Consider the following 13,122-nt stretch of genomic DNA (forward strand, 5'->3'; position numbering starts at 1 on the left):
CCATAGGAGAGGCTCTTTTCTCCTGGAAGTGAGATGGGCTCTTGATGTAAGCTAAATGTGTGCCACTGCTTTCCAAATCCCAAGAGTGAAAACATGGAGAGTGAGAAGAGAGAATGGTATGTCAGTACCCAGGCAAAACGTCTCCCTCATCTTACTTGAACAGAGGGAAGACATCATAGGAGAGGGCAACGGCAAAAGGGAGACCTCACTGAGCTGTCAGCTGTGGACAAAGCCAGGCACGGTCTCTGAGGATGTCCTTCCACCCCCTTCCTTGGAGGGAAAGGAGAATGAGTAGTGAGTACAGTGAACCAATTTTCCACTCCATAAACATATTTACCTGGAGAGGAGAGAACTGACAACTGCTTAGATATTCTGATTTGGGCCAGCTCGTGGTTAGCAAGAGCCCTTTTCCATTGTCTCTGTAGCCAGAATGATCTGCAGTTTTAAAACAGTCTAAGCACAGTCTGGACTTTTCCTGCATTCCTATATGAATGTGACAGTCACTCCTTCCTCTCTCCCACAATCTTACAGCATACGATCCCAGCAAATGAGCCCTTTGGGTTTGTTTTGAGTCCTAGGCATTAGGATCAATGTCTCTGACCCATAAGATGGAGGCGTGGGCATCCAGGAGTGCCGGAATCCAGGATAAAGCCCTGAGAAGCAGGGGTCCGTGAGGATAGCCCAGTGGGCTTTGGTCTTGATGTTGACTGCATTCATGCTATGTAGGAATTGAGTTCAACTGTAAGTCTAGCCTCCTTCCCTTCCCAAAAGACCAATGTGGTAGTAGAAAGAAAGATTACATCTCCAAGATGCTTAGTCTTGCTAAATTGTCAAAGTAGAGAAATCCCTCTGTAAAAGCTAAGCTGCTACTAAATAGTTAAGTGGAATTTGGTTTTAGTCATGGAGGTCTCCTAAAAATTGGTAAAGCACAATTAGTCAGGGCTTGAGGCAGTGGCAGAGCCATAATAATAAAATGCTGACAGGAGACATGAGTATCCCTTTTTTACTCTTGAACAAATCTTACAGAAAGATAAACAAGAACAAATACAGAATCGAAGAAATTACTGAAGAAACTGTAAAGGATTTATGACATCTTCTAAACATAACTGCGAAGGAATATTCATATTACTCAGCACCATAGGCAACATTTTACCAAAATTGATCCGACATTAAGGTACAGAGATAATACAAATAACTATAAAAAGGAAGAAATGACAGCATCTTTTATAGAAAATAATATAATCATAATCAATTCAGGAAGCACAAACCAGTAACTTAGACTCAAATGAAACCATTCTGAAGAAATACTAAATAATGAGTCGGAGAACAAATCAGAGAAATAATTAATGACTATGTAAAGAAATGATAACGATGAAAAAATATGCCAGAATTTCTTAGATAAAGCTAAAGTAGACCTTGGAGGAAAAAAGTACCCCCAAAATGTAAATGAACAAATCCACATAGTTGGGGATCAGCTTAACTTTGCTTGTGTCCAGATCACCCAATATAACTATGTGCAGCTTTTAAAAGACATCCTTACAGGTGGGAGGAGCTTCTTTTGAATGACTGTAGCCAGGACAGGCTTTTTTTTTTTTTCCCAAGGTGAGACAAGCTCTCTTCCCTGTCGCATCAAGGAAGGGAATAGGTCATGCTTATCCGTAGGTCAAGTGCCATGAACTGACTCAGTGAGTAGGGAAGGACTATTTTCTTCTCTCCTCTACAGCCCCCCCAAATAACTCTGAGGGTTGTTTGTGTTTGTTTCATATGGTAAAATATGAAAAAATAAATAAAACAAAATAAAAAGATGGTGGTCAAATCCCCACGAGATCCAGGAATTCAAATGCTCTTGGTGACCTTGGAGGCAATATGCCAGGACCGATGTGTAGTCAGTAGGGAAGTCCTAGGAATCCAGAGTGCCCCGAATTCAGACCCAAGTGAGCCTTTAGATTTAGAATATGGGATTGGGCTACATGGGAACTGAGCCTAATCCCCTCCTTCTCCCCAGATTAGGAGGTGGAGATGGGTGGAAATTATGCCCATAGGGATTAGGGGAGTAATTGTGTTTATTCTTGCTATAAGTTTGGAGTGAATATTTCTTTATAAAGACGAATCTGGAAGGTGATTGAACAGAATTGAGGTACAGGGGACCTCCTACAATTGAGAGAATGCCATCTGTGGGAGCTGGAGACAATGACAGAATCAAAGGAAAAAGAAAAATAATAGCTTCCTTTGTGCATTATAATATGCATAGTAATATGCTAACAGAGGTGAGAACATATAAGAGGAATAACTTCAAAAATATTAGAATACCCAAAGTAATAGAAGCCAAGATAGAAATCCCAAACATTATAACGGATTGAAACCACAGGTGCTTTGCACACACACACAAATGTGTCAAGACCAATGAAGTTTTTATAAGAAAATATAGATCTGGAGGGCAGCTGGGTAGCTCAGTGGATGGAGAGCCAGGCCTAGAGATGAGAGGTCCTGGGTTCAAATGTGATCTCAGACACTTCCCAGCTGTGTGACCCTGGGCAAGTCACTTAAACACCATTACCTGGCCCTGACCACTCTTCTGCCTTGGAGCCAATACCCATTGACTCCAAGATGGAAGGTAAGGGTTTAAAAAAAATTTTTAACTATATAGACTATTTGTACATAATAAGGGAGAAAGAAAACGATCTAAGGATCCAATTGCCAAAGGAGATAATAGGGAATGGAACCAAGGGCACAAGTGAAAGGATTGTTGAAAAGCAGAAAGGCCACCTCATCCTCCAAGACTGGAGGGAGAGAGAGGACAGGATTCAAAATGTGACCCTGGGAAAGGGGGAGTTTGAAATGAATGAGCTCCATTTTTTTTTTTTTTGCTGTGGGGTTGGGTTAGGGATATAAGTGGTTTGTAAAGAAGTTTGGAACCCTAGCCGGGTGCCAGTCTGCAAGAGAATAAATCACTGGCTTGCAGCAGTGTGGATGCAGTGGAGACTGAGTAACAAATCCGCAGCAGATGCAGACCTCACGGCCACACAACTTCTCCAGCAGCATCTCGTGCCGCGTGAACAGAAATGGAAAAGGCTGGTAGTGGGACTCCTCTGGGCCTGGGATTGGACAAAGAGAAAAGGAACATTCCTGAAGATCAGCTAGTTCATTGTCAAGAGGAGAGTCAGGCGGGAGCAGGGCTAAGAGCCGGGAAATGGTCAGATGCAGGACATTCAGAGCAGAGAGGAAGGGAAGGAGGTGGAACCCTCAGAAAGGATGGTGAGTTCCGCCCTCTCTGTGGCTTCAGGAGAGCTTAAGGACCTGGGAAGCCACCTATTGGAGAGGTCAGTTGGAGTCTCGGCCCCCAACACAAGGGCAAAGATTGGAGGCAGTCCTGCATGCCAAGTTCTGAGAAAGGATGGAGAATGGTGGGAAGGCAAGCCCGGAACAACAATCAGTAACGACTAGTAGGATCTGGGAAGGGTGATGCATCGGGACGAAATGAACTTGAAGGGAGAAAGTTTCCTTGGATGCGGAAAGAGGTGAGTGAGGAGAAAGACGTCTTCTGCTTCTCCTCCTGCCACAGTGGTTGGGGAACGAGGAGGGAAGGTGGGAAATAAATGAAAATCTATCCAGCACTGGAATGGGCGGCCAGGGAGTCGGAATCCTCGCGGGGAGCTGGGTTTAATGGCTTTAGGGCAGCTGTACTCACACTTAAGGATCTCCAAACTGACACGCTCAAACTGCCATTTCCACAATCCGGCGTCTCTTTAGGAGCGCCACAAAGAGATGGGAAGCGAGTGATCAGGCCTGGCACCTGGGCATTTTATTAGCCATTGAAAGCAAAGAAAGGGGAAATGATCATTAGATGGGACCATGGGAAGGATGAGATTGCTATGGATGGGAATAAAGGCCAGGGAGTTACAGGGGCAAGAGCAGGGGGCTTCTGACTCGATTGCGTCTGACCGAGTCACAGGAACTATGGATGGAGCCACAGGATAGTATAATGTCACAATAATAATAAAAGAATTTATGTAGCTCTTTAAAGCGTTCGAAATGCTTTAGGGATGTTATCTGATGCTCACCACAAATCTGGGAAATAGGTGCTATTATTCCCATTTTGCAGGTGAGGAAACTCGGGGAAACAAAAGGGAAGTGACTTGCCCTGGGTCTGAGGCCAGCTAGTGTGTGAGGCCAAATTGTACTCAACCTTCCACACTCTGGGTCCAGTGCTTAATCCACTGCCTCTCGTCACGCCCATCAATGCAAGGACATTACTTGACCATCAGTCCCTGAACAAGAGGTGGAGAGGAGGATGCAAAGGGGTTGGCAGCAGAGTCAATGGTGCATCCCTGGTCTTGCCCAATGGTCAAAGGCAGAGCTGAAACGATGTACTCAACCTCTAATCGTTAGCTAGGTCAGCTTTGACCAGGGCTTCCCCTCACCGTTGGGCATATTATCTTCGGGTTCTCTGACCAGAAGTCACCGATGTGAAGGGAAAAGGAGAAGAAGGGAGGATGGCAAGTCTCTGGTTTTGCCTCATAGTCAAGGACAGAGTTCAGTGGAGTCATGGGCCCTGGCTAGTTATACAAGGTCCAACAATCAGGAGGCTAAAAGGTATTTTAGTGATTCTTTGTTCCGATCCTCCGGCTTTCTAGCCGGAGAAATTTCAGAGAGGTTCCATGACTTGCCCATGTGAATTAGAATCCCAAATGAAAAGAAATAGTGCATAGCATCACCCATCATGGGTCCTACTCATCACACATAAAATTCCCAAGGTAAAGTGAAAAAGCAGAGTTGCATACCAACATCCCCCAGGCTATTTTCTCCCTCCATTATAGAATTTAAAACAAGTCACAGTCCGACCAATCAACAGACCTTCACAAGCCTTGATCGATTATCACCCCAGTGAGTAAGGCTCTGTATTTCACACCAGAGATAAATGATGTGCTACTTCTCAAGCAGCTCAGGAAGGAACACATTCGTTAAAAATGACATCTAAATCATTCAGGCAGATGGAGTGCCCGAGAATCAAAGCTACTGACCTTTTTTCTGACCTAGTAAAAAGAAGAAACAACTTTGAGAATTATACCTTATAGAATGAGAAGAGAAGGGAACTGGAGGCCAAGGAAGTGCAAGTGACTTGCCCACAGTCTTCTAGGTAGTAAGAACCAACATTCAAACTAGGTCCTCTGCTTCCAATCCATGTTGTACATCAATATAAGAGCAAAACAAGAACAAATGATTCTATTGCGCCATTACCCTTTTAAGGCTCTTCTAATGGTCTATTTCCTATTCTCTGCGCCCAACCACTTATTACCACCTCCATAGGCAAGTTACTGGACCAGCCATCCCACCCTCCATGAGCCTCAACATACAAATTGGTAGATTAGGTCAGCACCTGTCACATGTGTTTACATGGCCAGCTTCAAGTTGGTCAAGCAGAAGTGCCTGACATTCTCATCTAAACCCCCAACAGCACCTTGTTTTCCCCCACAGAAGAAGCACGCAACAATGTCTTCACAAAGTAAAAAGGAGAGGATTTAATTCAAAAAGCAGATAATGCATCCCAAGCTATGGAAGGGAAGATAGAGACTGCACGTTAAGGCTCCTAGAGGGGCAGGAGGGCAAAAAAGAACTACGGACATTCGGTTACATCTGCTTGACGTTATCCCGTTTTATCATGATGCAACTCCTACCCCAAATCAGCTGCCTGAGAACAATCTTTGAAGGGTAATTTTTCCTGAATTCTGGGGATGCTCAGAGTCCGTCTGGGTCTCTCTCTACACAGGTTGCTCCACTCTGTGAAGGAACTCAACAGACTTTCCCCCTAGTGTTGCACAGTCTGAGAGAGAAATTCGCATCTGGGTCTACGGATATGCTCCCCCTCCAAACATCTGGGCTAAAGTTTACATTTATACATTCCTGCCAAGTGACATTTGGCCTTGACTCTAAGAGAGTTTCCGCTGTCTTAGCAGTATCCCTCTTGGGCTCTCTGACAAACTCATTACTTGGTCAGTCCAACCCAAGTGTCCCAGGATTGTCCTCTTTGGGGACGTGGCTCCTGTCCAGAGAAAAAGCCAATTTGGAGCTTTTGGTATTGTACACTGACAAAATAAAAGTCTCTCTCTTTAGGCTTTTACCCTAATTAATGAGCCAAAACTCAGGACTAAGAAAATGAGAAGGAATTTATTAAAAATGTGCCAAGAAATACATGTATAACCCAGATCAAATTGTTTTCCATTTCTGGGAGGGAAGGAAGAGAAGAAGACAATTTGGATCTTAAAATGTCAGAAAATATATGTTGAAAGTTGTCATTGGAAAAATAAAATATCCTTAAATAAGGAAAAAATGTTTTAGTAAGATAAATAAATGTATTTTATTTATAATAATATATAATTATATGCATAATATAATTATAAATAAAATAATGTAAATATATATTTATTTATTCCATATATTATTATATATTCTACATATTATATAGATTTGTTATATATATTTTTCAATATATTATATACATATATTTGTAATATATTTATAAATATATTTTTAGAGTATTTATATATATACATATATATAAATATATATAGGGGGAGCAGTTAGGTGGCTCCGTAGATTGAGATCTACACCTAGAGATGGGAGGTCCTGGGTTCAAATCTGACCTCAGACACTTTCTAGCTGTGTAACCCTGGGCAAGCCACTTAACTCCCAATGCCTAGCCCTTACAGAGATCAGCAAGCTTTTCAGGGTGGCCCAGCTTCTTACAATGCAACTTTCATAATAAGATAAAGACAATTCTGATAGGTTCACATCAGCAAAAGAGATGTGTCAAGTGCCTGCCTCTAAGTATGGTGTTGCCTTCCCCCCAATAGGCCACAGAATCAAGATACCTTCCCATGTTACCCAGGGGTTATGGCCTCTGCCTTAGTCAGAGCTCTTGGGTATCACTGTGATATTCGGTCTCTCTTTAGGGATGCCTCCTTTGCCTCGAAAGGCTCTCTCACTTCTTTAAACAGTTCCTTATCCTTGCAGATTGCACAAGTTTGAAATTCCCAGGAATAACTATTATCAGTTCCTCCGGTGTATATCCATGGACAAAATCCTCAGGCAGGATTAGAAAAACTTCCCAATTTATTTCATGGGCCTTTAACATCAGTGACCTCCATTGGCCAATCTTCCAGGCTTTCCGTTTTTGTCCCAAATACTTCAAGCGTCTTCGTTCTTCCAGTCTGGGTCTATTCCTGTTATCAGAAGACCTCCAATGCTTGTCAAATGCAAAGAAAAAACAATATAAACAAATACAAATGGAAATTTTAAAAAATACTCCAGATATAGCCCAGAAGGAGTACAGTTGTGGCTTAAGAGCATCCTACTGCTCAAGAAGAGAAGACCATCTATTGTAACCAGGTGCTTAAGTAAGCCTGGCCAGAGGGGGAAAGAAAATATGTCCCAAACTTTCTAAATCCAGGACATTTCCCAGGCGTCAGCTGGCAGCTTGGTGGCAGTGCCCATGTAATCACTAAGGGCTAGGTAAGAATTGGAGCAGAGAATATGGCCTTATGATTAACCATAAAAATACTGGTAGGCAAGGGGGAAGATAGTCAAGTTTCTTACAAGGAGGTAAAACAAGTGCTATTTAAACTCATTTAAAGCCTTCAGAATCTGAACAATTAGCCTCCTAATTCTGGAGCTGGAGGCTTTTATTGCCTATCCAATAACAGCTGAGTTGATTGAAGGTTAGAGATGTAGTCACTTAGCACACATTTGAAGCAGGAAGGGCTGACCCAGAGGGCAAAAATAATACTGAAGTAGCCCAGAACAGAAAGCAAATTGTCCCAGTTTTTTTTTTTTTGGGGGGGGGGGGAAATCTAACCACCAAATCCAACAATAACTTGTAAAAAAAACATTACTCTGGCGAGAACCCTCACATGGAGCAGAATGAGAAGGGGAAGCAAAGCGGCTTACAAGGAGGCAAAATAGACATTTATCTCTAGCCTCATCACCTCCCATCCTTCTCCCAGGAAGACGTTCATTTCTGCTATTGGGTGAAGCAGGAAGCTGGGGCTGGATGCCACTCTGCTTTCCTAAGAGGAAGCAGGTACCAGGTAGGTCAGAAGGGTATCTATTGCTCCCTAGGAGATGTGGTTCATTTCCATCTAATTTTTCATTGTTTTGTCATTCTGAGAAGAAAGAAGACCTCAAACTCTTCTAGCCAAGGCTTGATGCCAATCTCACCTAATACCAATTCCACAAATGGGCATGCAAAGAGAATAGAACAGCAAAAACAATGATCCAAATTGTAGCAAAAGCTAAATTAGAGGAAGTTGATATGGAACATAACTGGAGAATACGGAGTGAAGGAGAATTCCTATTGGGATCACTCAATTCAAGCAAGATAAAGTAGCCTTGGTGCCACCCCAGGGGAAACTCCTTGAAATCTGCCAAGTAGTAAGCCAGGGGACAGGGGCATGATGGAGGCTTCTGGGTTTTCTCCTGTTTCCCAGGTCTTTTCCTTCTTCAGCCTGAAATGGTGTTTGCCCTTCCCATCTTCTCTCCCTTGAAGCTGGAAGCCAGAAATGCCGTAAGGATTCTAAAGAGAGATTTGCTGAACCCCTCCCTTTTTTAGGGTGGAACCCTTATCTGCCCCAAAACGTGCTCATTGGGCTTTGGACCAGGAGTTGCTAGTCCCAAACCCTTTTTCTGATGGCCACCCCATTTCAAAACTGATGAAATTGGGGTTCTGAGAAGTTAGGGGGCTTAAAGCAATGAGCTTACGCCCTCGTTGGGAAGTTAAGTCACGTATACACATACTCTCATACAAAGTAGAATGTACCGAGGAGGCAGTGCAAACTAGGCACCGGAATCCAAAGGACAGAGATGACTTCAGACTGGGGGATCAGAAAGATTCAGTGCTTCCTATGTGCCGGGAGTACAAAGACAAGCAGCCAAAAAGAAGCCCTGTCCTCCAGGAGCTTAGGTTCTAATGGGGGAATGATGTCAATGAAAGTAGACTGTTCTGGGCAACGTAAGGAAAAAGCCGAAGCGTCAAGAGTTCTAGCCAGGGGAAGGAAGGTGGTAGGGAAGCAGCGGACCTTACTGCAAGGAGCATCCTCTGCCCCTCACCCCTACCACAGCCCATGTTCTCCTCGACCTTCCTATTCCACTGGCTCCTCCGGAATCCCCATCGTATTGTTAACAAATGGCCCATTGAGTGGAATCGCACCACTTTTCAATCTTTCCACATTCTTGCAGTGCAAGAAACCCGGGTGTCTCCGGAAAACACTGTAGTCCCGGTCACCCTCCCTCCGTGTCTAAAGTTCCCTTTCCCACAGTCCCCAGTAAAAAAGATGGAAAGGGGAGGGGTGGGGGAGAGGAGAAGGGAAAGGAAGAGGGGGAGGAGAAAAGAGGAGTGTCAAAATCCGGGCTTGATTGAGTAGGGGCCGTAAGCACTGAACCCGCTATTCTATACACAGAAACACTAAGAAATCCGGCTGTGGTGGCTCAGTTCTGGTTGGTTAATCTTCCCCAACCCCCTTTCCTTTCTCCCTCCCACTCTCTCCCTCCCTTTTAGACTGCTGGGGCATTTGGAAAGTCCAGTAAAAAGTAGCTGCTCAGCAGAAGATGGGATCTGGCTTTTCCACTTACCGGCCCAAGGCAATTTATTTGGCTGTTGATGGAAGAATTCAAAAGGTACCCTTCTTCCTTCCTTCTTTCCTTCCTTCCCTCCTTCCTTCCCTCCTTCCCTCCTTCCCTCCTTCCCTCCTTCCTTCCTTCCTTCCTTCCTTCCTTCCTTCCTTCCTTCCTTCCTACCCTCCTTCCTTCCCTCCTTCCTTCCTTCCTTCCTTCCTTCCTTCCTTCTCTGTCCTTGTCTTTTTGGCCGAAGCTCTGGGGAACGTCCATTCCCAGGCTCTTCCGTGTTTTCCGGGGCTTAGCTTTCTGAGCGCTGTATATTGCATCTGCTGCTTACCGATTAGGGCTGCCTCTCAGGGTCGGAACGGCCGCGATGGCAGATGGCCCAGTGCATTGGCTGGAAAGGGACCTGCCACTCTGTGGCTCCCCTGGGTTTCCAAGGGGGAAGTAGTCATTCTTCTTGGAAAAGAATAGCAAGGTCTTCATGCTGCATGAACTCCGGGGGCAGCGTGAAAATGCCGGGGATCGCGGTTTTCTTGGACTCCTCCCCTCCCCGGGCTTCCGTAGAGTGCCAGTGTTTTCACTCCTGTGCCAACTTTAGCATGTGCAGAGAGAGGTCTTGTTCCCGTTTTCATCCTTCACAAAGGAGACGGCCGAGTGCCGAGGAAAATAGGAGGTATTCCTTGAGCAGAAAGGTTGTGGAGACAAGAAGCGGGGGGGAGGGGGCTTTTACGCCCCCCCCCCTTAAAAATGAACGGGTTGTTGTCATTAACGAAATGAATTTTCCATTAGCATTGAGGCAAAGCGAGCCGTAGCCCCAAACATGCACGTGTTACCTACACAGGGTTGAGTACATTCCTGTAGGGCAGTATCTGAGCCGGGCTGCATCCTTCCTTAGCAGCCCAAGGAGCGAGGATTCCTTCAAATCCAGTTAGCAGGAGGTGTCTTGGCGGATTAGAGACCCGGACGGTTGGCAATGGAAAGGACTGTTCCATCCCTGTCTGCGGGGTAGGGCATCTCTGGACTCATTTGTCTTTCCCAGTTATTCTTTCTGGTCCTCCATTTCTGCTTTGCCACATCCCGAGGAGCCCTGCCGATATATTATTCCGGTTTTCGTTCCCTTCCCCTCCCCCTTTCCTGAGCTTGCTCCCTTCTCGTTCACTTGGAAAGGGGAGCCCGAATTGACCTCTCCCGATCGGAAAATGAACTCTAGCGGAGCAAGCAGCTAGGAATTCCTTTGTTTCCTTCTGATTGGCAGGGAATGCCCCCCTCCCAGCCCCAACTGGTGTTTAAGGTCGAGCAGAATAGAAGTACCTTGAAGAGGAGAACATACTTGGTAAAATGACCCCCAGGGCACATTGTTTGGGTAGATTTGGGCCAAGAATGCCACATCCTCACTAATACAAAAGCATGGAAAGTGGCTAACTGGGATGGGGGAGGGGGAACATGATGCTCTACCCAAACTCTCTGGGCTGGATCCCTCTTGGAAATAGGAATACCCTGCTCTGGGGGAGATAAAGCTGAAATCAAAGCAAACAGTGAGGCGGCCCTCTCCTCCAGCCCCCCTCCCCGCACACGCTCACCTCTTCTCATATCATTTGAAGCAGCCTCCCTTCTCCATGCAATGAATAAAATTAATATCCTGCCAAGCTCCATGACTGTCTGATTAAATTGCGCCTGATCCGAGTGGGTTGCCTGTCTGATTCTGAAATAAATGACTAAAGGAACTGTGCTCATGTTAAGCTAGACAGTAACATTTCCTAAGTTCCCTTTCGGCAAAGGCAAACGAGGAAAATAGAGCTCAAATCATCCAGACCTTGCTGTCAGGAATGAGCCCAACGAAGGTGAGATGAGTTGTAAGCCTTACTTTCTGAGCTAGTCTACCATTTAAAATCTTCGTTTTAGAGATCACCCACTTCAACCCTATCATTTTGCTAATTAGGAAACTGGGGCCATCAAAAGATCACAAAATGAAAAGATGAAAAACGGAAGCTATAGTCAGGGTTCAGACCCTGGCTCTCTACTTATAAGGTTGTTTACTTTGGACCAGTCCCATTATTCATCCTTTGTTTCTTTCCTCCTATGAAAAAAATAAGGGTGTTCACTCTCTAAATGTCCTGGAGGAGGAGGGAACTCTCAAAACTCTCAGTTGTAAATGACAAGTCAGGATTTGAACCCAGATCTTCTGATCCCTAGTCAAATCCACTGCCATCACACTAGTCTGTTATAATAACTATCATTTGTATGGCACTTTCCAGTTCGCAAAAGACTTTCAATCCCATTACATCTTTTTATTCTCATAAAAATTATGGCAGGTTTCTAATGCGAGTGTTGCTATCCCACTTTTTAAGATAGATAAGAGCATCAGGGAGAAAAAATGATGTGCCTAAGGTCCCATATTAAGTGGAAGCATCTGTATCATCACCTAGGGCTCCCACATTCGCTTATATATGAAAGGCTGTCTCTTCTTGTCCACCCTCCCTTGCTTACAGTCTCACAATACTATCAGGAGTGCTCATATTTCTTGATTACACCATAAAGCCTTTAGAGGCACATTGAAAATGACAATAATTCATTAAAGGAGATTCCTTTGTATTTTGCTCTTTCTTATAAAAATGGAAAAACAAGTAGGATCCAAGCAAATGTTTCTTGGCCTTACCAGTCCAACAGGACTGTAAGTGATGTAACATTAATAGAAATAAGCCATAGACGGTCCAGTGGAGCCTCAAGATCATGTCATATAAAGATCAGATGAAGAACTAGGGATGTTTAGCCTGGAAAAAAGGCATATGCTGACTTTCTTCAAGTATTTCATTCAGTTCTGTTTGACTCCAAAGGACAGAACAAAGGACCAAAGAATTGAACATGGCAAAGAAGCAGATTAAGATTTGATGTAAGGAAAGCCATCCTAATCATGAGGACTCTCTACAAAAAAGCTCCCTCTTCACCAATGATCTTCAAATAGAAACTGGGTCATCATTTGTTAAATGTGTTGTAGAGAAGATTCATTTTGCAGATGTTGCTGTTGTTTCTTGTTTCAGTCAAGTTTGACTCTTTATGAGCCCATTTGGGAGTGTTCTTGAGAAAGATCCTGCAGTGGTTTGCCATTACCTTCTCCAGCTCAGTTTACAGATGAGGAAACTAAGGCAAAGAGGGTTGAAGTGACTTGGCCAGGGTCATGCAGCTAGTAAGGGTCTGAGGCCAGATTTGAACTCAGAAAGATGAGTCTTCCTGATTCCAGGTCCAGAACTCTATCCAGTGCTTCACCTAGCTGCACTTGTATATTTTACCCCATAAGGGGCAGTTAAGAGGAGACAGAGGCTATGAAAATTAATAGGACAATCTCATATTTTCATTTTTCTTCATTGTCTTCAAAAATATTACAAGTTCCTCATTTTACTTCATACTTATATTAGATGCTATACAGAAACATCCCTACTTAGGTTGGTTCAGATCACCTCTGAGGTCCTTTCCAGCTCTGAAATGCTGCTATTCTACAACTGTGCCCAAGTC

General features: G+C 44.2%; 1 protein-coding gene and 1 long non-coding RNA gene across 3 annotated transcripts in view; one reads left to right on the top strand and one right to left on the bottom strand.

Annotated features, from left to right (window-relative positions):
• LOC107652242 (uncharacterized) overlaps positions 1-10,795 on the bottom strand; it is a 28,057-nt gene extending 17,262 nt beyond the window's left edge. The window contains exon 1 of the long non-coding RNA XR_001629671.2: positions 9,947-10,795. This is a non-coding gene — a long non-coding RNA (uncharacterized LOC107652242). The remainder of the gene's footprint in view (positions 1-9,946) is intronic.
• The window catches only part of PDE9A (phosphodiesterase 9A), a 187,661-nt gene that overhangs the window by 9,809 nt on the left and 164,730 nt on the right, over positions 1-13,122 (top strand). For both annotated transcript variants that reach the window (XM_056826008.1, XM_007493183.3), the window contains exon 2: positions 9,551-9,669. In XM_056826008.1, the coding sequence (XP_056681986.1) occupies positions 9,601-9,669 (69 nt within the window). In that variant the 5' untranslated portion in view covers positions 9,551-9,600. The remainder of the gene's footprint in view (positions 1-9,550; positions 9,670-13,122) is intronic.

The sequence above is a fragment of the Monodelphis domestica genome, chromosome 4 (assembly GCF_027887165.1).
Source record: "Monodelphis domestica isolate mMonDom1 chromosome 4, mMonDom1.pri, whole genome shotgun sequence".
NCBI classification, from domain to species: Eukaryota; Metazoa; Chordata; class Mammalia; order Didelphimorphia; family Didelphidae; genus Monodelphis; species Monodelphis domestica.